This window comes from Rana temporaria, chromosome 11 (assembly GCF_905171775.1).
Source record: "Rana temporaria chromosome 11, aRanTem1.1, whole genome shotgun sequence".
Taxonomy (NCBI): domain Eukaryota; kingdom Metazoa; phylum Chordata; class Amphibia; order Anura; family Ranidae; genus Rana; species Rana temporaria.
The window spans coordinates 146,495,389-146,520,672 of record NC_053499.1 but is presented as its reverse complement, the minus strand read 5'-3'; the positions used below and the strand labels follow the sequence as shown (position 1 = coordinate 146,520,672).

The following is a 25,284-nucleotide window of genomic DNA, read 5'->3' as shown; positions in this document are numbered from 1 at the left end:
ACATTTGAGCAGCTGCTAAAAGAAGGATTGCTATATTTATTTTATCCCAGTGTGAGAAATAAAGAGAAGAGCACTAGAAAGACTCCTAGGACTAGGAGGTCATCAGGAAATGTATCCCCCCGCGACACATCCGTGTAGGAGAGAGGAACAGACAGATTTGCCTCTAAGAGAGGATGGCTGGACGCTCGGGGAAATAGTTGCATTCCTCGACTGTGTGGAATAACTCCGGTGCGCCTGAAGCCGGTAAGGAGCTGAAGCATCTGACGGACGCCTCTCAGGCCATGTGAGGCTTCTCAGCCTAATCTACGGCATGGCTTGTCACATGACGGGCAACCCCTAGACAATGGGGGTTATTTATGAAAGGCAATCCACTTTGCACGACAAGTGCACTTTCAAGTGCAGTCGCTGTAGATCTGATGCAGGAAAATAAAAAACAACATTTTTGCTTGTACATAATTGGATGATAAAATCAGCAATGCTTCCCCTTTCATAGGTGTGCGCACAGGGTGTGCCAAGGCACACCCTAATCACCCTGGGCAGAACAGATTCCTCCTACTGACCTGGCTCCCCCTCCTTCCCCCCACAGCACTGCCGGCTTCCCCCTCTCCCACTGGTTGTTGCTGTGGATGTTTTAGGATGAGTGGGGGACGGGGCCAGTAAATATGCCATTTACTGGCCCCTTCTCTTTCTGAATAAACATCGTGAGTGATCGGTAGAAAGCGTTTGAGCTTTGGGGTGCACACCCTAATGCCAAAGGCTGCACACACCTATGCCTCAGATCTACAGCACTTGCAGTGCATTTGTAGTGCAGAGTGGATTTCCTTTTAGTAAACCAACCCCAGTGTCTCCTTCCGCGCATCTTTCTTCCGGCGCAACGTATTGGAGATACGTTATGCCGCTGTAACTTTGGGCGCAAGTTCTGTATTCAGAAAGAACTTGCGCCCTTAGTTACGGCGGCGTAACGTATGTGTGGCGGCGTAAGCCCGCCTAATTCAAATGGGGATGTTGGGGGTGTGTTTTATTTAAATTGTACTTGACCCTGCGTTTTTGACGTATTTTTTGAACGGTGCATGCGCCGTCCGTAAAATATCCCAGTGTGCATTGCTCCAAATTACGCCGCAAGGACGTATTGGATTAGACGTGAACGTAAATGACGTAAAGCCATATTCGCGAACGACTTACGCAAACGACGTAAAAATGTAAAAAATCGGCGCGGGAACGATGGCCATACTTAACATTAGCTACGCCTCATATAGCAGGGGTAACTATACGCCGAAAAAAGCCTAACGTAAACAACGTAAAAAAATGCGCCGGCGGGACGTACGTTTCTGAATTGGCGTATCTAGCTCATTTGCATACTCCTCGCGTAACTATACGGAAGCGCCACCTAGCGGCCAGCGTGAATATGCAGCCTAAGATACGACGGTGTAAGACACTTACACCAGTCAGATCTTAGGGATATCTATGCGTAACTGAATCTCTAAATCAGACGCATAGATACGACTGACGCACTCAGAGATACGACAGCGTATCAGGAGATACGCCGTCGTATCTCGTTTCTGAATCCGGCCCACAGTATAAAATATGGTCAGATTCAGCATGAGGGTCTCTATTGCGGAGCAAGCTCAGTAGGACCTTCTGGTGCTGTAAAACTCAATGTGCTTCATTACAAAAAAAAAAATTTTTAAGCAAACATGTCATACTTACCTCCACTTTGCAGTTAATTTTGCACAGTGGCCCCAATTGTCATCTTCTGGGGTCACACGGCATCTCTCGTGGCTCGTCCCCGCATAAGCTAACCCCCTCTGGGAAGCTCTGTCCCGAGGGGGTTAGCTTGCGGACGCGCTCTTGTGCCATAAAATCGGCATCCATAGCCGCCAAGTGTATGACTCTGCCCCGCCCCCCGGTGGCCACGTCATTGGATTCGATTGACAGCGGTGGGAGCTAATGGCTGCGCTGCTATCAATCTATCCAATGAAGAGCCAACAAGACCTGGGGGAAAGCAACACTGGATCGCGCCCATGGAGAATCGGGGCTCAGGTAAGTAAAATGGGGGCTCGGGGGTGCCGGCGAGTGCAAGGTGTTTTTTTACCTTAATGCTTAGGGTGCATTAAGGTGAAAAAACACAACGCTTTACAACCACTTTAACTCACTGACCCCGGCCTTCACCTGAACCCTATCATAACCCAACTCCTAAAAATAACCCTTCACCTTTTTAAACACAATAATTCAAAAGGTCCTTTAGACAATTTAAATGGGAGCTAAATGCAGGTGTAGTGTCACAGTCTTCTGCCTATCGTAGAATGCTGCGGAAGTCACGTGGCGGCCAACTGCGCATGCGCAATGCGTTCCAAACGCAAGTGCGATGCGTTCCAATAGATTTATGACAGTACACACCAGCGAACCCGGCATTCAGGGCGATGTGGAATTAGAGGAAAGTGGCCAGTCGGCCTCACGTCCTCGCTTCGCTCGGACGGCTCGCTCCGCTCGCTGGGCCTCCTGGCTCTTTTTTTAACATCCTCCAATCCACGGGGATGTTAAGGAAAGAGCCTGGATGCCGACCGAGTTTTCACTGGTGTGTACTGTCGTGAATCAATTGGAACGCATCGCACTTGCGTTTGGAACGCATCACGCATGCGCAGTTGGCCGCCACGTGACTTCCGCAGCATTCTACGATAGATGTGACAATACACAGGCTTCCAAAAAAAAAAAAAACACCATAAAACTGCCAAGTGAACGAGCAGCACAAGGCTTCCATCACTATAATGCACGAGGTCTTCAAACTACGGACTGATACAAGATTTTATCACATGGGTCTTCAGTTCAGTTTGTTTTTTCACCCCCATCACTAATTTCTTCAGCACGGCTGTCACTGAACCATCATTGGCTGCTAGGACTGACGACGTTCCAACAACCAATCATGTGCTTTCCCCACCATTCACAGGAGAATAGCACTTCATCCAGACCTGATGGGGACCCTAATGTAACAAGTCTTTGATGGAGACCCTGATGTACAAGGGACTCCAATAGGAACCCTGATGTAAGCGGGATTCTGATAGGGACCCTGATGTAAGGGGGATTCTGATAGGGACCCTGATGTAAGGGGGATTCTGATAGGGACCCTGATGTAAGGGGGATTCTGATAGGGACCCTGATGTAAGGGGGATTCTGATAGGGACCCTGATGTAAGGGGGATTCTGATAGGGACCCTGATGTAAGGGGGATTCTGATAGGGACCCTGATGTAAGGGGGATTCTGACATATCTTAGCTTTGGTTGACTAATGTTTTCTCTGTTGTTCTTGGGTTTGGAAATCTCCAATAGCTGTAGGACCACACGCTGAGCAAAAGTATATAGAAATGGGTTAAAAAAAAAATAAAAAAAAAGTTTTCCTACTTTGCTCAACACGCCACTTGTGTGAATGAAGCCTAAATGTTCCGCTTGATCCTCATAATCAGCGTTCTGTTATCAGAGGCGGAGAACAGACTCTTCATAGACATCACTGAACTGTGTGAATGTGCTTTTGTTTCACACTGTTCTGCTGACTCGGCATTCTGCTTATCAGACAACACAGAGGATTGAATTTAGGAAGAAGTCTAATCTGAGCGATCTCCCTGACCGCCCTACGAGGACAGGACCAAAAACTGGAGGATGTCAACTGTACAGGACTGACACACAAAAGGTTGTTATTGAAATGAAAATGTGTCCAGTACTGCAACTAAAATATGGTGTACACAGGTCAACGTCTGAGCCTCGGAGATCTGTCTCTACCAGTGGATGTCAAGGAGAAGGTCCAAGGCTGCAGACATGCCACAGGAGAAGGTCCGAGGCTGCAGACATGCCACAGGAGAAGGTCAGAGACTGCAGACATGCCACAGGAGGTGGGCAGAGACTGCAGACATGCCACAGGAGGTGGGCAGAGACTGCAGACATGCTACAGGAGATGGCCAGAGATTGCAGACATACTACAGGAGATGGCCAGAGACTGCAGACATACTACAGGAGATGGTCAGAGACTGCAGACATACTACAGGAGATGGCCAGAGACTGCAGACATGCTACAAGAGATGGCCAGAGACTGCAGACATACTACACGAGATGGTCAGAGACTGCAGACATGTTACAGGAGATGGCCAGAGATTGCAGACATGCTACACGAGATGGACAGAGACTGCAGACATACTACAGGAGATGGCCAGAGACTGCAGACATGCTACAAGAGATGGCCAGTGACTGCAGACATGCTACAAGAGATGGCCAGAGACTGCAGACATACTACAGGAGATGGCCAGAGACTGCAGACATACTACAGATGGCCAGAGACTGCAAACATGCTACAAGAGATGACCAGAGACTGCAGACATGCCACAGGAGGTGGGCAGAGACTGCAGACATGCTACAGGAGGTGGGCAGAGACTGCAGACATGCTACAGGAGGTGGCCAGAGACTGCAGACATGCTACAAGAGATGGCCAGAGACTGCAGGCCGTAGATTAAGTGTCATCTGTGATTATCAGAAGTTCTTTCCACATCGGACACTTCCAGACAGTAACAGACGTCTTATCTGCTGCAAAAATGCACAGATGGTTCCTTCCCAAATGTAACTGGCCAAGGTCAGCCGCCCAGCTGTGCGATTACCATTATCTAATAATGTTCAAATGACACCGCAGCCAAGATTGATCATCATTCAACCAGAGAGAGACATCAACTATATTCAATGACATTTTTTGAAAGTTTTCTGCTAAAGTAAAGTGACACATTTTTTGCCAATTCCTAAAGTAAAAATGTAATTTGCTTATATGTTACCTATGCAAATTCTCCCTCCCCTTATCATCATGCTGATTAAATTCCTAAAAAAAAGCTTTAAATTTCATTACATTCCTTATTTTAGACCCAGTGATGTCATCACTGGATCTCTATGCAATGCAGGCAGATCATGGCTGGTTGGAGGGGCCTGCAGGGTGCTGTACCTAGCTTCCTAAAAACATCCCAGCCCCCGGCCTCATCCCTGATGCAAGAAGCAGGAGGAGATACGCAAATATCAAAACGGGTGCCCGTTGAGAGGAGTGGGCATTGCGATCCTAGCCAAGCTTTCTTTTCACATGCAATGCAGAGGTCCTATGATTGAAACCCAATGAATGAAAGAGGTAGGCCAAGGACAGGACTAGATGATGCTGGACGTCCTCCAGCCAGGAAATGAGGCGGGGTCTGACTTTCTGCAACCTTTAAAGCTCATTGAGAAAAGCTCACAGTGTGCGGTGAAATCAGAGGAAGCCGTTTCAGTCCAGGAGAGGAGCCGGAGGTCAGATTTAAGTCATGGCTTCTTTTTTTGGCAGGTCTCAATAAAAATATGATTTCTTTCATATCATCCAACTACAAAGTCTGTACAGTTTCATTTTGTTTTCTACAAATCTCTATAGCCGGTCTGACCTGCAATTGATGTCACAGCTCCCTCTATGCCGCACTATGTAAAGGTCTCAGCTATCACATTTCTGGCAGCTTTGCAATGCAAATATATCTCGGCAGTAACTTGCGTGCTCTTCCTTCTCGGTGACCTACATCTGTATAGTGGTGCATGGACCCTTTTTTTTTTCTCCATACCTGAATTGCATCGCAATGGTGTTCACATCCATGGGATGTGATTCTGGCAATCGCACTGCGTTTTGCGCTTTGTTTTGGGGTATCGTTAATCTAACACCCGCAGCAGATCGCATGCCGATTGCAATGCGGGAAACGCACAGTCTTTGTGGTGTTTCCCGCATTGCATCAGCGTGAACCAGGGTTAAAGGTGGAACAGCCGGGCGCTGAAGGAAGGAAAAAGAAGATTGGTGGTGATCACCACCTGTATGCAGCTCTGACAGTGTCACATTTTATGTGCTGATGTAGGCTTGCAGAGAGGTCCAACCAGAAGCCGCTCTAAAGTTTGTGCTCTTCTGACTGCGGTTCCTCTTGGAATGCTAATCAGCAATTTGTTATAATTTGTACTTTGGTTGGAGAGAACCGCGAGGCTCCAGGAATTAGATAAACAATCGCTGTTAGTCTGAGCAGACTCGCGGGCGAGTAAAGCACCGGCGCAGACAGAAAACAGGTTGCTTTAGGTACAAAGCCAGCCCGAGAGCTCAGGATTTGTTCCGTAATCCTCTTAGGGTGAGATTTTCTGATGAGGCAAGCAGTGATTCTATCATGTTAATTCCAATCGAGGTGTTCAACTCTTGTGACGGCTGCTGGCAGAGCGAGCGGCAGCAGCGAGAGGTCAGGGGGGGAGGGAGGGCCAGTGGAACGCGCGCACGCTTCGCAGCACCCCAGGAATAATTTTATAATTCTTCCAAAACTAATAAGTGCTGGAAAATCACTTAATACCCCTCGCCTTTAAAGGGAACATTCACCTCGGAGTGCAGGAGACGTTCCTCGGGATGGTATCTGGCTCTTTCCTTTGAAAAGAACTTGTCACAAGCGGGATGATGTAACAATGTTCTATTCTGAATATAAATATAGCAGTACATGCTCACTTATGCCGGTTTCTCTTCCTTTGCTTTGTGACCGTCTCTCAGCTCCTGAATGTGCATAACAGTTTCAGATATCCGATTACATTCCTCCTAAAGGAACCACACACTCAGGGCCAGATTCAGATAGAATTGCCTATCTTTAGGCGGGCGTAGCGTATCTCAGTTACACTACGGCGCCGTAACTTAGTGAAGCAGGTACCGTATTCACAAGGAATTTGCGTCCTAAGTTACGGCGGCGTAGTGTCAATGGGCCGGCGTAAGCCCGCCTAATTCAAATTGTCCAGGCAGTGGGCGTGTTGTATTATAATGAGCCTTGACCCCCACGTAATTGACGCTCCTAACGAACGGCGCATGCGCCGTCCGTGAACGTATCCCAGTGCGCATGCTCGAAATCACGCCGCAAATAGTCAATGCTTTTGACGTGAACGTAACTAACGCACAGCCCTATTCGCGTACGACTTACGCAAACGACGTAAAAATCGACGCTGTCCCGACGTCCATACTTAACATTGGCTACGCCTCCTATAGCAGGGGTAACTTTACGCCGGAAAAAGCTTTATGTAAACGACGTATATCAATGCGCTGGGCACACGTACGTTTCTGAATCGGCGTATCTAGCTCATTTGCATACTCTACGCGTAAATCTATGGAAGCGCCCCTAGCGGCCAGCGTAAATATGCAACTAAGATACGACGGCGTAAGAGACTTACGCTGGTCGTATCTTAGACAAATTCTGGCATATCTGATTCTTTGAATCAGGCGCCAAGATACGACGCCTCACACTCAGAGTTACGACGGCGTATCTGGAGATACGCCGTCGTAACTCCTTTCTGAATCTGGCCCTCAGTAACTTGGAAAAGCTCATCTGCGGCTGATACTGAAGAATCTTTGTGCACGCGCCGGCAAGCCGCTGGCGTGTTAAGCAAGCGCGCCGCCACGGTTTGTCTTCCGGGTTTTCCTGCCAGGTCTAGAGGCAGGCTGGGACCTGTGGACCACGGCTGGCATGAGAAAGCAAGCAAAGAAGGAGGAAATGAGGAGCAGAGCCAATAGGGGGGGGGGGGTGGCAAAATAAGGAGCCCCCCCCCCATTTGCCTGCTGGGGTCAAGTAAAAAACAAATCCAAAAGCAGTTATACTTTTCAACCACACCCCTAGAACCCCTGCTAGGGGGTGCAGAGCTTCTGAGTATGGTGGACCATGTGACAGTGAGCTGCCGATCACCAGGCCTATACAAAGTCAGAAAGGGTGGGGTAGGGTTAGACAGGCTGGCATGCTGAAGCAGGGCTCAGTAGGAATAAAAGCCGAGGGGGCAGGTGGGCTGTGGGTGCAGTCAAAGCGGAAGACGGGCCAGTCGCAATGGTACGAAGAAGAAAAAGAAGGGAGTTCTTCTTTAACCACTTTCCGCCCGCGCTATAGCCGAAGGACAGCTCCAGTGTGGGCTTACGTTGCTGGGAGGGCATACATGAATGTCCTCCCTTGATTGCACTGCCCATGCACCCCTGCGTACTCTGATTTCTGAGTCTTTCAAACTCAGCTGATAACAGATCGGGGTAAAGGGCCAGAGTCCTTCCTGATTGTCAGTGCAGTCTGAACAGTGCCGGTGACTTGTCGGTATTGTTCCCCTATCCAGATGGTTCCTGTACGGAAATCTCCGAACCTCGGCCGGCTTCCAGGCTCATTCCTTAACATCCCCGTGGATTGGAGGATGTTAAAAAAAGAGCCAGGAGGCCGAGCGAGCGGAATTTCCTCAAATTCCATGTCGCCCTGGATGCCGGCCGAGGTTCAGAGATTTCCGTTAGCAAGGATTGCGCCTGCGCAGGCCTTACAGGAACCATCCTGATAGCCGGAACCATATTGGCAGATCACCGCCATTCAGTGCCCATGAGTGAAGGAGAAAAAATAAATAAAAATGACCGTTTGCAAAATTTTCTAACAAACTATGAAAAAATGTTTGTTTGTTTTTATTACTAAATTCAGGCTTTTTTTCGTTTGTTTAGCAGAAAAATAAAAATAGTGGTGATTAAAAATACTACCAAAAGAAAGTGCTATTTCTTTGAAAATTAAAAAAAAATTATGTCATATGGGTACAGTGTTGCATGACCGCGCAATTGGTGTTCAGAGTGTGACAACGCTGAAAGATGAAAATTGGCCTGGGCAGGAAGGGTGAAAAGTGTCCAGTAGGCAAGTGGTTAAAGAGGAGTTTCCATCCCAAATTCTTTTTTTCATTATTGTGCTCATTAGACCTAAAAAAAGAAAAAAAAGATGCCTGTTGCTATGCAGTCCCACAAAATCTGCCTTTGGAATCACCTAGGATCCTGACATCATCTCCCTCTAATGCTCCTGGGAAATGTGTGTCATAATTTCCCAGGATGCAGTGCGCTACCCAATTATCACTCCCCATCCAAGACTTCCAGGAAGTAAGTGCTTGTGGGCTTTACAATGCCCACAAGCAAAATGACAACAGTCATAACAGTTTTTAAACTATGGGCTAGATTCAGGTACGCCGCCACAATTTAGAGAGGCAAGTGCAGTATTCACAAAGCACTTGCTCCGTAAGTTGCGGCGGCGTAGCGTAAATCTGCCGGCGTAAGCGCACCAAATTCAAATTGTCAAGAGGTGGGCGTGTTTTATGTAAATAAAACATGACCCCACGTAAATGACGTTTCTCACGAACAGCGCATGAGCCGGCCGTGAACGTATCCCAGTGCGCATGCTCCTAATCACGTCAATGCTTTCGACGTGAACGTAATTTACGCAAAGCCCTATTCGCGAACGACTTACGCAAACGACGTAAAATGTTCAAAATTCGACGCAGGAACGACGTCCATACTTAACATTGGCTATGCCTCATATAGCAGGGGTAACGTTACGCCGGAAAAAGCCTTACGCAAACGACGTAAAAAAAATCCGCCGGGCGCACGTAGGTTTCTGAATCAGCGTATCCAGCTCATTTGCATATTCTATGCTGAAATCGACGGAAGCGCCACCTAGCGTCCAGCGTAAATATGCACCCTAAGATACGACGGCGTAGGAGACTTACGCCGCTCGTATCTTAGCCTAATTTAAGCGTATATGGTTTCCAGAATACACTTAAATTTACGACGGCGTAGATTCAGAGTTACGACGGCGTATCTACTGATACGCCGGCGTAACTGTCTCTGAATCTAGCCCTATCTTTTTTGAATAACTATGCGGAACGGCGGCGGATTGTAAAATAGTAAGTGACCGGATTTATATCATAAAAACGCAGGATGAAAGGACATACATTTAAAAAATGCTAATTGTGGTTGGAACCCCGCTTTAAAGAGGAGTTGCACCTGGGGAAAAATAAAAGTTTGTATTGTAGATACAAATACTGTAGCTGCTGATTTTAATATTTGGACACTTACCTGTCCAGGGAGCCCACGATGTCGGCACCCCAGTCGGTTTTCTGATCGGCTGCTGGTTGCTGCCCCACCATTCATCATAAGAGAAAACAGCAGTGAAGCTTTTTGGCTTTACAGCCAATTCCCTACTGCGCATTTGCGCTGCGCACTGCGCTTTCTAACTGGTGTGGCAGCGGAGGAAGGAGGAGGGGAGGGGAATGGGTACCTGTCCCCCCCTTCCCCCCGAAAAATGCAGTGAAAGGGGGGGGGGGGGCAAATAAACGGACGTTCCACTTTTAGGTGGAACTCCGCTTTAAGACCTGTCAACATACATTGGTTGGAAGAGTGTGTAACGCAAAAATAAATAAAAAAATGGGTAGCTAAATAATGAGAGTCACGTGACTTTGCAGCTCTACAACATCCTCCATGAAGGAAGTGGCTCACCTCTGCCCAGCTGTACGAAGCCCAGGATGATGATCAGAAACAGGGCCAACAGCTTCGCCGCAGCAAATGCGTCCTGGACACGCGTCGCCGCTTTAACACTGTAGCAGTTGATCGCGGTCAGCAGCACTAAAAGAGAAAAACAAAAACCGAAGTGTATTTAGTAATGGCGCTCGCTGACAACCTGATTTATATAAACATTACATAACAGCCGCAGTCCAACCGCTCTGATTCCTGGACTGGCGGGAATGTTACAATGACAGGTAATTATGTAACAGATGAATTTCATTTTTTACATTTGTGACTCATATCGGTCTGGAAACGGCTACAATTCACTGCAATGAGTGAGATCACTGGCAGGTCCAATCAGCTAACAGGCGACTTATTTATTTATTTATTTATTTTTTAAATGATACATTGTACCGCAACATTTCCATCTCACACTGAAATTCCATCAAATATAAAAGAACCAAAAACCACCATTTTTTTTATTTTTTTTAGATTTACTCCTTTTGTGCGCTGAAATTACAAAAACGAAACAGAGCTACAGCTGGATCTTTACCACCAAGAACTGATGGACAGGTGTTGGAAAATATTGGGGTAGATTCAGGTAAAGGCGCGCACTGATACGGCGGCGCAGCGTATCGTCTTTACGCTACGCCGCCGTAAATTACAGGAGCAAGCGCTGTATTCACGAAGCACTTGCTCCGTAAGTTGTGGCGATGTAGCGTAAAAGGGGCCGGCGTAAGCGTGTGTAATTCAAATGATAGGGGGCGTGGATCATTTAAATTAGGCGCGTTCCCGCGCCGAATGTACTGCGCATGCGCCGTCCCTAAAATTTCCCGACGTGCATTGCGGTAAATGACGTCGCAAGGACGTCATTGGTTTCGACGTGAACGTAAATGGCGTCCAGCGCCATTCACGGACGACTTACGCAAACAACGTAAAATTTTCAAATCGCGATGCGGGAACGACGTCTATACTTAACATTGGCTGCGCCTCCTAATAGCAGGAGCAGCCTTACGCCGAAAAAGCCTTAATGCAAACGACGTAAAAAACGAACGCCGGGCGCACGTACGTTTGTGAATCGGCGTATCTAAGAAATTAGCATATTCTACGCCAACAACAACGGAAGCGCCCCTAGCGGCCAGCGTAAGAATGCACCCTAAGATACGACGGCATAAGGGACTTATGCCAGTCGTATCTTAGGCTAATGTCGGCGTATCAAGCTTTCTGAATACAGAAAGTCGATACGCTGGCGCAGCTTTGGAATTACGCGGCGTATCTATAGATACGCCGGCGTAATTCTTTCCTGAATCTACCCCACTGTATCATGTCATCTTGGTATAAGGCTGAACCCCCGACACACAGGGCTAGATTCACGTAGAGTTACGCCGGCGTATCAGTAGATACGCCGTCGTAACTCTGAATCTACGCCGTCGTAAATTTAAGCGTATTCTGGAAACCAGATACGCTTAATTTAGGCTAAGATACGAGCGGCGTAAGTCTCCTACGCCGTCGTATCTTAGGGTGCATATTTACGCTGGCCGCTAGGTGGCGCTTCCGTCGTTTTCCGTGAGGAATATGCTAATTAGGTAGATACGCCGATTCACAAATGTACCTACACCCGTTTTTTTTACGTCGTTTACGTTAGGCTTTTTCGGCGTAAGGTTGCTCCTGCTATTATGAGGCGTAAGCAATGTTAAGTATGGATGTCGTTCCCGCGTCAAATTTAGAAAATTTTACGTCGTTTGCGTAAGTCGTTCGCGAATAGGGCTTTGCGTAAATTACGTCCACGTCGAAAGCATTGACGATTTGCGGCGGAATTTCGAGCATGCGCACTGGGATTCTTTCACGAACGGCGCATGCGCCGTTCGTTAAAGACGTCATTTACGTGGGGTTATGTTTTATTTACATAAAACAGGCCCACCTCTTCTCAATTTGAATTCGGCGCGCTTACGCCAGCTGATTTACGCTACGCCGCCGCGTGGAGGCCTTCTCCACACCAGGGAGAAAGCCTTGCATTACTGTGTGGAGTTACAGACAGAAGAACAGGAAGTGAGGATTTCTCAGAAGAAATAAGGACATTTAAAAGCAAAATGGAAGGATGATGTAAGTGAAGGAGGACTGCACTAGGGTAAAGGAAGACATTTAGGGGAATTTTTTTACCTTTACAACCCATTTAAGTCTGTCCTAATGTGCTGGTATGTGGTACATACCAGCACATTATGGCATTAACCTGCAGGGGGGGTGGGGCACCTTTTTTTTTTTAAACACCGAGTTTAACCTGAGACAAAAGACAGAACCAGCTTTGTGAACCATCCCTAATTTTGTAAGAAATGCTAATTTATCTCGGTGTTCACAAAATACACGCCACATCAGACAGCGATCTCCAGCAACCACTGCAACTGTGATAAAGCAATTTACATTAATAGGAGATCTATGTTCTTAGTACAGTGGAAAATGCACTTATCTTTATCTCTGCATTCTTCTTTTCTTTGAACTCCCCACTGCCCATTGTGTGTTAAAAGTGCCTCAGGGACAGTGTCAGATACATTGTGGATACACCCTTGTATTGTAGTATCTAAAATCCATTTTATCTGTATGCTAAAAATCTCATAGGTTTCTCACTACCTCATAACAGGTCTGTAACCAATATATTCATGTCTTACTAGTCAATGGGCCAGATTTAGAAAGAACTTACGACGGCGCAGCGCCATGTACGCCGTTGTAAGTCCTAATCTGGCCCGTCGTATCTATGCGACTGATTCTTAGAATCAGTTACGCATAGATATCCTTTAGATCCGACAGGCATAAGTCTCTTACGCCGTCGGATCTAAACTGCAATTTCGTCGATTTCCATCGATTTCCGCGTTGAGTATGCAAATTAGCTAGATACGCGAATTCCCGAACGTACGCGCGGCCGACACAGTAAAGTTTGCGTAAGTCGTCCGTGAATGGGGCTGGACGTCATTTACGTTCACGTCAAAACCAATGACGTCCTTGCGACGTCATTTGGAGCAATGCACACTGGGATATTTTAGGGACGGCGCATGCGCAGTTTGTTCGGCGTGGGGACGCGCTTCATTTAAATGATACACGCCCCCTACCCGCCGAATTTGAATTCCACCGGGGGATTTACGCTACGCCGCCGCAACTTTACAGGCAAGTGCTTTGTGAATAAAGCACTTTCCTGAAAAACTTGCGGGGGCGTAACGTAAATCGGATACGTTACGCCGCCGCACAGATACGCCCGCTGTACCTGAATCTGGCCCATTGTTTATTTCAGTCTTTGGATGAAACATTGTGGGGCTCTTTGCCCTGCAATTTACCTGTTTGTTAGGAGAATTTCCTTCCTATAAATGGACACAATTCTTATTTTACATTCAATTTATACTAAAATATCTTCTAATCTGATAATTTCCTAAAAAATTCCAGAGCACACCCATGAATATTACTGAAGTCTAAAATACCTGAACCAATTTTAAATACACTATGCAATTTCCATTCAGAGGCTCTTTAAATCCCCTCTGCAGCCTCTGTAGCCCCGGGAATGGTGCCACCGCACAGCACCTCCCCCTTTACAGGGCCCCAGGCTGCCATGCTTTGATCAGTTCAGTCACAGCCCAACAAAGGTTAGATTGTGTCCCTTGCCAGGTATGCCAGTCTTTTACTGCTGCGCCAATTAGCACTGAACACAATGTGGAAGAAGAAATTAAATCCCTAGGATGGCGGACTCTGAATTCACTAAAGCAGCATAGCCGAGGCACAAGGAAAAGCCCACCCCACACCTCAAGGATGCCACCTCTCCGCAATGAACTGACGGGCTTTTGGAAAAGTGACAACTTTGTACCATGAATAAAGATAAAGAGGTAAAATTTGAAAGGTTTTAAGGAATGCCCTGTACACACGAGCGGAATTCCCATCGGAAAAAAACTTGGACGGAATTCCACTCAAGCTTGTCTTGCGCGCACACAGTCACACAAATGTTCGGTGAACTTTTGACTGCCATGAACGCAGTGACGTAAAAGACTACGACGAGCCGAGAAAATTAAGTTCTATGCTTCCGAGAATGCGTTGATTTGTTTCCGAGCATGCGTCGGAATTTAGCGTGTCGGGATTTGTACACACACGATCAGAAATTGCCATCGGATTTTTACCCTAAACGACAAAATAGACGACAACAAAATAGAGAACCTGCTCTCTATCTTTTTCCGGCAGTTTTTCAATTGCAAAAAGTCCGATGGAGCATACACCCGGTCGGTATTCCTGACCAAAAGCTTTCATCAGACTTTTTCAGATGGGAAAACCGATCGTGTGTACGGGGCAGAAGAGTGTAAACTAAAAGTAAAAAAAAAAGGTTGTTGTCGTCATTAAAGAAGTTAATGGCATGTATAACCGATACACACTTATTATATTCCTTTCCTCAATAGAAATCCGTATAGATCAAACCATCCCCAGAATGAGGATCTGCTCCCTCTCCTTGATGGTTTTTAAACATTCCTGCTGTTCAGTCACACCCCTGAGCTGCTCAGCTACACCCATGAGCTTCTTAGCCACACCCATGAGCGTCTTAGCCACACATGAAAAAAGGTGGTCATTAAAAAAAAAAAGAAGTTAATGGCATGTATAACCGATATAGGTCAAACCATCCCCAGAATGAGGATCTGCTCCCTCTCCCTGATGGTTGTTAAACATACATTCTGCTGTTCAGTCACACCCCTGAGCTGCTCAGCTACACCCACGAGCTGCTTAAACTGAGTGATACTACAGTTCTGAGGGAGATATTAGAAGTGTATGGGAGAAGAAAAAGGAAAAATTAAATTTTACACAATGATAATCTTTAAAGGTGATTCCAGGTATGGATGTTTTGCATCCATACAGCTTAGATCAGAGATCTCCAAACTACAACCCTTCAGCTGTTGAGGAACTACGCGTCCCATGAGGCATTGTAAAACTCTGACATTTACAGACATGACTAGGCATCATGGGAATTGTAGTTCCTGAACAACTGTTTGGAGGCCCCTGGATAGATCAATGCAACTATGTGCCATACCTGGCCACTCCCAGTGGAAGCAGGATATCACCGTAGTGGACAACCCTACTACAGTGATTGCCGCTGTCCTATGGGTCCTGTGCTGAGCGTCGGTTTTGCTGCTTAGTGAACACAGTAGGTTGCTCCCTTGGCATGGGTGCCATTCAGAGAATGCTTTGCATTTTCACAAGCATTCCCTAATTGGATGAAGGTGAAGACCAATATGCCACCAGCCCACCTCTACACCTCATTTAGAGAACACTTTGCATTTATTTAAAAAAGGAAAGTGGTCCCTGAATGGTGCCCAATGCTGAGTGAGCAATTTCCTGTGTTTACTATGCATCAGGGGATCCGCTATGTGCAGGACCAGAGGACTGCGGCAAGGTAGTGATGCCTATTACGGGCATTTTCATCTTTCACAGGGGGAGAGGAGGGAGGGTTAACCTCCCCAGTGGAAACACACACAGCAATAGGGCTTTTTACCTTCCCCACTCCACCCAAAGCTAAAAAAAAAAAATTGCCCTTATATACACTTCCAATTACTTTGAATAAATGTCCATGGAGTGGAGAGATGCCGGAATATTTTGGCCAGTAGCCATTTTTTACATCCTCCACAGCGTTCCATATCCTGGATTAGTCACACAGCTGGTATTAAAGTTTCGGCATGTTCTCAACCTCCGTATAAATAGAGAGTGTCAGGGGCCTCCAAAACACGAGGAAGGGAGGACTTCATACATGTGACGTGTGTCACTGACACACAACCGCAGAGAGTTCACTGGAAGATCTGACTCAGCATGATATTTACTATAAGAAGTCTTTTATCAACCACCAGACCCCCCCCCTCCCCCGAACCCCGCCCCGATAATTCTACTAGTAATAGTCTGTGAGAGTCAATGCGGGGTTATTACAGACAGGGAGGACAGAGACACTTACTACCGTGAACTGAGAGTCTATTGAGACAGTATGAAGAAACTTTTCTATGGCAAAAAAGTGTTGTTGCTCTGGGACTCCAAGTGTCAGTGTGGTATTGCACTGAGACCCCCCCCAAAATGTCAGTGTGCCATTGCCCTGACACCCCCCCCCCCAAAATGTCAGTGTGCCATTGCCCTGACACCCCCCCCCCAAAATGTCAGTGTGCCATTGCCCTTACACCCCCCCCAAAAATGTCAGTGTGCCATTGCCCTGACACCCCCCCCCCAAAATGTCAGTGTGCCATTGCTCTGACCCCCCTCCCCAAAGTGCCAGTGTGTCATTGCTCTGGGAACCCCCAAAGTGCCAGTGTGCCATTGCTCTGAGCCCCCCCCCCCCCAAAGTGTCAGTGTCATTGCTCTGGGACCGTCCAAAGTGCCAGTGTGTAATTTCTCTGGGACCCCACCCCTCATGTGTCAGTGTTCTGGAACCACCAAGTGCCAGTGTGTCATTGCTCTGGGACCACCAAGTGCCAGTTAGTCATTGCTCTGGGACCCCCCCCCCTCCCCAAAGTGACAATGTGTCATTGCTAACCCCCCCAAAGTGTCAGGGTGTCACTGCTCTGACCCCCCCCCCCCCCCAAAGTTCCAGTGTGTCATTGTTCTGGGACCCCCCGAAGTGCCAGTGTGTCATTGCTCTGGACCCCCCCCCCCCCCCAAAATGCCAGTGTGTCATTGTTGACCCCCCCCCCCAAAGTGCCAATGTGTCACTGCTCTGAGCCCCCCCAAAGTGCCAGTGTGTCATTTCTCTGAGCCCCGCCAAAGTGCCAGTGTGTCATTTCTCTGGGCCCCCCAAAGTGTCGCTGCTCTGAGCCCCCCCAAAGTGTGTCATTGCTCTTGGACCCCCCCCCCCAAAGTGCCAGTGTTCTGGAACCACCAAGTGAATCATAAGCCATATGCAGAACAGTGCAGTATATCACTATATGCAGGACAGTATATCACTATATGCAGGGCAGGGTAGTATATCACTATATGCAGGGCAGTATATCACTATATGGAGGGCAGTGCAGTATATCACTATATGCAGGGCAGTGCAGTATATCACTATATGCAGGGCAGTATATCACTATATGCAGGGCAGGGCAGTATATCACTATATGCAGGGCAGTGCAGTATATCACTATATGCAGGGCAGTATATCACTATATGCAGGGCAGTATATCACTATATGCAGGGCAGTGCAGTATATCACTATATGCAGGGCAGTGCAGTATATCACTATATGCAGGGCAGTGCAGTATATCACTATATGCAGGGCAGTGCAGTATATCACTATATGCAGGGCAGTGCAGTATATCACTATATGCAGGGCAGTAGATCACTATATGCAGGGCAGTGCAGTGCAGTATATCACTATATGCAGGGCAGTATATCACTATATGCAGGGCAGGGCAGTATATCACTATATGCAGTGCAGTATATCACTATATGCAGGGCAGTGCAGTATATCCCCATATGATAAGCACATATGGCAGCCCTGCTCACACAGACTACAGATGCTGCAAGGGAATAAGCCCCCCGTCTGTCTCTGCTTGGTGTCCTGCTGAGCTATTCCTGTCTGTGTTTTTCATGGTCACAAGACCAGCCCGGCCCGCTGCATTATCACGGACATTCAGGCCCCAGGCGGGATCAGTTCCTCAAGAACAACTTGTTTTTCTACCCAGCGGGGTTACCACAATACAAAACATTTGAATAAACCGTTGCAATCTGCAGCCCAGCCAGACGGGAGCTGTGTGGAATAACCAACAGTGGCGATGAGAATTGCAGACATTTCAGATTCGGAGTCCTTCCCCTGACCCGGCATAGCAGGCCATACACAGGTCACTGGGCTTCCCCACTTCTGATGGAGATCAAAGCCGTGTTATTGCTACAAGTCCCCAACTACAACCTGCACAGCCAGCACCCGGCTCCCTGACACCATGTACCAGCCAGAGAGCCGGACTCTGAATCGCAGAATTAAAGAGTAACTCCAGACAACTGGAAACTATTTCTTTAAAACTAAAAGTTTAACCAGCTTATATTTTGCCATCCCTGCCACCCCCACCATCAACATACCAATGACATTACAAATAAAACTTTGCTATTCTCATTACATACTTTATTTTAGTGTATAAAAAAATAAAATAAAGCACCACACGCACCTAGAATATTAATGGAAATAAAAGGAAAAAATAAATAAAATAAATAAAATAAATTGTAAAACCGCTGCCAATACAGTAAAATAAATAAGTTTTGACTTGATATGCAAGCGATGTCTTGATATAAGAGTAGCGTCATGTCACAACGGAGTATAAAATAGAAGAGAGGAGCCTCTAAGTGTAGCCAGGGGCGGATTTGCTCTCCCTGCCACCCCAAGGCCAGGTTCCACAATGCACCCCCTCCCCGCCAACCGAACTACCCCCCCCCCAAAATCAACGGAGAATGGCAACCGGATGGCAGGGGCGGCACGGTTAGTTCAAATATTTTTTTACTTTTTTATCACTTTTTTTATTTATTGGTAGCTTGTCGCTTACTTTTTTTTATTTTTGTATAATTTTCTTATTATTTTTCTAAATTATTTACTTTTGAATTACTTTTTTATTTTATTAATTTAATTATTATTTATTATTTATTTATTATTATTTTTTTTATCAATTGTTTTTCACTTAACTGTTTTGCTATCACACAGGAGAAAACAATTCCCTGTATGATAGCAATTGGAGGTGACAGGTTCTCTTTATTGACCCTGTCACCTCCAAAACAGGAGTCCTAGCACTGTGTTAGAACTCCTGTCACAGCTGAGATGGGAAGAGCACAGCTCACCCCTCTCACTGTGTACATCGGCAGCAGGGAGAGGAGACAGACTCGGGGGAGGACAGAGTCCCGAAGACAGAGCCAGCAGAATGAGGTATGTGGGGTGGGGGGGGGGAGGGGAGGACGGATGGGAGCACACATTTTACAAGTGATTTAGGCGACATCGCCGCAATCACTTGTTAACGAGCGAGCGGATTCCCCCATAACTTACTGCCCTTAACTGTATGTTACGGGCGTCAGGGGAATCCATGCCACTGCTGCCCCTTGGCGCCTTGCCGCCCCAAGGCCTGGCCTCAGTGGCCTTGTGGGAAATCCGGGCCTGAGTGTAGCAATATGGTTACATAGAGCCACAGGTTGAGTACACCGCCACAAGATGATGCTGGATGTCCTCCAGCCAGAAAATTAGGCGGGCTCTATCAGAGTTTCTGCAGCTTCTAATGCACATTGGGAGAAGCTCGCAGTGTGCAGTGAAATCAGAGTAAGCCATTTGAGCACAGGAGGAGAGCTTGTGCAAGACTGAAGGTAATACTGGAGATCAGATTTATGTAATATCAGGACAAGACAAAGGAGCCCCGGGTGTGAACTTCAGGCCCTTTGTATTTATTTTCTGCCTACCTTTCTCAGATTAACTGGCGGTTACTTTTAATAGCCGTGGCGGCATAACAGCCACTAAAACACAGGATCAGTAATCGCCGATCAGCGAGGTAAACAGGATTTCCAGGACATGTAGGCAGGAGAGGCGTCTTACTTTACTAAATCGTTTCTTAAATCTGTTTAACCGATTATTGAACGCTTCATCCCTATAGTTTTAATAGATGACCAGGAGTCAGGGCTAAGCCCAGCCAATCCAAATCACAGGGGTTCTTGGACACTATGCACAAACCAAATCCAATGACCAGTGATGGTGCGTCCATAAGGGGCGCACAGGCGCACCCCTCTCTCTCCTGCCAATTCTCTACCACCATAGATAGATATTAATGCAATGCATGAATCTATCTATGGTCGCGGCTGCCACCCGGGCACCTGAAATACAGCTGCAGGGGGTGTTTTTTGGAAGCACCCGATTAAAGCCGTAGGCTCTAACAGGCGTCCAAAAAGGTGAACAGCGGGCGCCATGCTGGGCGCTCGCTGTTTACTCAGCGTTGTGTTAGGAATGCAAATTCATTCGCTTTCCTAACACTAAACCGCCTCTCAGCCAATCAGGTGCTCAGGTCTGTTGGGAACGACAGGTGATGTGATTGGATGCCTGATAGAGAGGATGGGTGAAGACATTGAGGAGCGTGGAGGACACCACTGTGACCAGCTGCGAGACAGGTAAGTGCTGGGCAGGTGGGGGATGCACACTGGCAGCATTTTATGGGCACACTGGCAGCAATTGATGGGCACACTGGCAGCAATTGATGGGCACACTGGCAGCAATTGATGGGCACACTGGCAGCATTTGATGGGCACACTGGCAGCAATTGATGGGCACACTGGCAGCAATTGATGGGCACACTGGCAGCAATTGATGGGCACACTGGCAGCATTTGATGGGCACACTGGCAGCATTTGATGGGCACACTGGCAGCAATTGATGGGCACACTGGCAGCAATTGATGGGCACACTGGCAGCAATTGATGGGCACACTGGCAGCAATTGATGGGCACACTGGCGGCAAATTATGTGTTTTTTTTCAGTTTGTATGTGCCCCCCCCAAAAAAATGTGAGCACCAGCCGCCACTGATAAGGACAAACCTAAACAATCCATATGATTTGTATCAAATCAGGCAGACCCTTGCACTACATAGCTGATTGTAGATCTAAAGAAAATTGTACAGTCAGATTTTATAGTGTACGACCATAAAAGTCAAAGCCTTAAAGTAAAAAAAAAAAAAATGCAGAAAATGTGCATAATTAAACATGACAATGACCGTGAGCTCTGCGGCCAGCAATGGGTACACACACCCACCAAAAATATTTAGAATCTGGTGACAGATGCCACAGGCGGCGGGGGGCCTCGTCACATCACTGCTATTGAGGCCGATCTCCAGAATGAACCGGTTTCCCTGAGCAGCATGCAGGCTGATGTAACACATGACAGCGTGCGGAAGGGGGAGGGGCCATGGCTGGGAAATGAATGGGAGGCGGGGCCCCACAACATGTGCTACTGAAGAGACGCTTATTTCACAACGGAAGATGATGAAAGCCGTGCAGGCGGGAGGATGCATGTGATGGAGAATATGCTACACATTACTGCACATGTATATTTCAGGCTGCAGTATAAATTCAAAATATGATACACACAATGATCTTGTATATAGAACATACAGAGGGTGTCATTACACACACAGTGTAGAGGATGGATCATTTTTCTATTGGATGTACAGGGTGCTCACTGACAGTACAGGTGGTCCTCAGACACAAAGGAATACATACACGTGTATACAGGAGATGGAGAATAGCAGTGGTGGACAACTTACATGATACGTGGCCCCCTTACATCACAAAAGGGCCACACATGATATTCAGTGATTGTAATATTACAGAAAAAAAAGGCTGTTTATGTTCAAAGTGGAGAATTTGGGGGATGCAGGTACTCAGCAACTCACAGAGTACAGTGTATTGTGGGTGGGTGAAGGCGCACACAATGGGCCAGATTCAGGTAGGAGATACGACGGCGTATCTCCAGATCCGCCGTCGTATCTCTGAGTGTGTGGCGTCGTATCTATGCGCCTGATTCTTAGAATCAGTTACGCATAGATTTGACTAAGATCCGACCGGCGTAAGTCTCTTACGCCGTCGTATCTTAGTTGCAATTTTACGCTGGCCGCTAGGTGGCGCTTCCGTCGATTTACACGAGGAATATGCAAATTAGGTAGATACGCCGATTCAGAAACGTACGTCCGCCCGGCGCATTTTTTTACGTCGTTTACGTTAGGCTTTTTTCCGGCGTAACGTTACACCTGCTATATGAGGCGTATCCTATGTTAAGTATGGACGTCGGGCCAGCGTCAAATTTTCCGTCGATTACATCGTTTGCGTAAGTCGTTCGCGAATAGGGCTGTGCGTAAGTTACGTTCACGTGGAAAGCATTGGCTTGTTGTGGGTTAATTTGGAGCATGCGCACTGGGTTACGTTCACGGACGGCGCATGCGCCGTTAGTAAAAAACGTCAATTACGTGGGGTCAGCCTTCATTACCCTACAACACGCCCACTACATGGATAATTTGAATTCCGCAGGCTTACGCCGGACCACATATGCTACGCCGCCTTAACTTAGGGCGCAGGTTCTTTCTGAATATAGAACCTGCCTCACTAAGTTACGGCGGCATAGCGTATCTGAGATACGCTGAGCCCGCAGAAATTTACGCCAGGCTATTTGAATCTACCCCACAGAGTACAGGTGTATTGTAGGTGGAGGATAGGTGGGTGAAGGCGCACACACAGAGTACAGGGGTATTGTGGGTGGATGAAGGCGCACACACAGGCAGTACAGGTGTATTGTGGGTGGAGGATAGGTGGATGAAGGTGCACACACAGAGTACAGGGGTATTGTGGGTGGATGAAGGCGCACACACAGGCAGTACAGGTGTATTGTGGGTGGAGGATAGGTGGGTGAAGGCGCACACACAGAGTACAGGTGTATTGTGGGTGGAGGATAGGTGGATGAAGGCGCACACACAGAGTACAGGTGTATTGTGGGTGGAGGATAGGTAGATGAAGGTGCACACACAGAGTACAGGTGTATTGTAGGTGGAGGATAGGTGGATGAAGGTGCACACACAGAGTACAGGTGTATTGTGGGTGGATGAAGGCGCACACACAGGCAGTACAGGTGTATTGTAGATGGGTTAGGGCGCACACACAGAGTACAGGTGTATTGTGGGTGGAGGATAGGTGGATGGAGGCGCACACACAGAGTACAGGTGTATTGTGGGTGGATGAAGGTGCACACACAGGCAGTACAGGGGTATTGTGGTTGGATGAAGGTGCACACACAGAGTACAGGTGTATTGTGGGTGGATGAAGGCGCACACACAGGCAGTACAGGTGTATTGTAGATGGGTTAGGGCGCACACACAGAGTACAGGTGTATTGTGGGTGGATGAAGGCGCACACACAGGCAGTACAGGTGTATTGTGGGTGGAGGATCGGTGGGTGAAGGCGCACACACAGAGTACAGGTGTATTGTGGGTGGAGGATCGGTGGGTGAAGGCGCACACAGAGTACAGGTGTATTGTGGGTGGAGGATCGGTGGGTGAAGGCGCACACACAGAGTACAGGTGTATTGTGGGTGGAGGATCGGTGGGTGAAGGCGCACACACAGAGTACAGGTGTATGGAGTAAAGTATAAGTAGGTATAAGAGGTCAGTTGGACGTAGAGTCTAGTGTGGATGCAGGTACTAACAGACATTGGAGTATAGGAAGAAGGTAGGTACTCAGACTTTGTGGGTGGAATATAGGGGGGGGGGGGGGTTCGAACATTTACAGAAATTATTGTGGGTGGAGTATTGGGTAGAGACAGGTACCCACAGACTGCACAGGTGTATTATGGGTAGAGTATAAGGTGGGTATTCACAGACACAGTAGCAGCACAGGTGTTTTGTGGTTGGCGTACAAGGTGAATGAAGGTAGGTACTGCTCACATAGGCAGTACAGGTGTATTTTGAGTGGATTATAGGGTGAATGAGGGCAGGTACTCACAGACACCCAGGCAGTGCAGGTGTATTGTGGGTGGAGTATTGTATAGGGTAAAGTAGGGTAGGCGATCACAGGCAGTATAGGCGTAATATGGGTGAATGAAGGTAGGTTACTCACAGACACACAGGCAGTACAGCCGTTTTACGGGTGAATAAAGGTAGGTTACTCACAGGCACAAATGTGGTACAGCTGTATTGTGGGGGGAATGTAGGGTGAATGAAGGTAGGTACTCACAAACGTACATGTGTATTGTGGGTGGAGTAAAGTATTGGGCAAATGAAGGTAGGTACTCAGACACACAGGCAGTACAGCTGTATTATGGGTGGAGTATAGGGTAAATGTAGGTAGGTACTTACAGACACACAAGTAGTTCAGGTGTACTATGGGTGGTGAATGAAGGTAGGTACTCAGACAAACAGGCAGTACAGGTATATTAGGAGTGAATGAAGGTAGGTACTCAGACATTACAGGTGTATTGTGGGTGGAGTATAGGGTAAATAAAGGTAGGTACTTACAGATACACAGGCAGGCCACTAGCTTGGCGGCGTCGTCGGGCACAGGGCAGCTGGGGAAGACGGGTTTGAGCAGGTAGGTGGCAAAGACCAGGGCCACAATGTACTGGGACGAGGGTCGGATAATCAGCAGCTCCACCCAGAGTTTGAGGAAGGCCGGCAGGGGCCCGTACACCTCCAGCACATAGGCGTAGTCCCCCCCGGATTTGGAGATGGTGGTCCCCAGCTCCGCATAGCACAGGGCCCCCACTATGGAGAACAGACCGCACACTGCCCACACGATGAGGGAGAGCCCAGGGGAGCCCGCCTCCCGGAGGACCCCGGTGGGGGTGACGAAGATCCCGGAGCCGATGATGGTCCCCACGATGATGGCCACCCCGTTCACCAGGGTGATGTTCCGCTGCAGCTCCACCGCCTCTGGAGCCCCGCCCCCGCCGTTCTCTTGGAGCATCTTCTCCCCGGCCTCCTCCTCCGCCCCCGGGGAGCCCGACTGCCTCCGCTTCACCACCGACATCCCGCCCTGGCGGCACTACCTGTCACCTCTGACCGGCTGCGACCACGTGACAACCCGGCGCTGTCCTGGTGCTGAAAGCTGAAGGGGGGGCACACAGCTCCGGGCAAATCCCTTCAGACGGCGCTGTATGACCCTAAATGGGGCCCCGGGCACCACTCCTCCCCCACCTGTCCCTAATACTGTCTCCACGTGTTCCCCTCCTCAGCCTGTCACCAGCACCGATCCTGCCCACCCTACTAGCCTCCTCTGCCACCCTCTCCTCCCCCTACCTTATTGCCCTCTCAGCCCCTCTGATACCCCTCTACCCTCCCGGTGTTACCCTCTGGTCCTCCTCTGCTGCCCTCTCCTCTTCTTCTCCCTCTGTGATGCCCCTTGGTACCCTTGTATTGCCCTCTGGTCCTCCTGTATCGCAGTCCTCCAGGCAGCTCGGTGCTGGTCTCAGCTCTGTGCCATCCTCCTCTCCCGGCTCA

General features: G+C 48.0%; 1 protein-coding gene across 1 annotated transcript in view; it reads right to left on the bottom strand.

The window, feature by feature from the left end:
* The window catches only part of SLC7A5 (solute carrier family 7 member 5), a 47,065-nt gene extending 21,988 nt beyond the window's left edge, over positions 1-25,077 (bottom strand). The window contains exons 1-2 of the mRNA XM_040329382.1: positions 24,304-25,077; positions 10,312-10,437 (exon numbers count right to left, since the gene is read on the bottom strand). Coding sequence (XP_040185316.1) covers positions 10,312-10,437; positions 24,304-24,814 — 637 coding nt within the window. The 5' untranslated portion in view covers positions 24,815-25,077. The remainder of the gene's footprint in view (positions 1-10,311; positions 10,438-24,303) is intronic.
* Between the last annotated feature and the right edge of the window lie 207 nt (positions 25,078-25,284).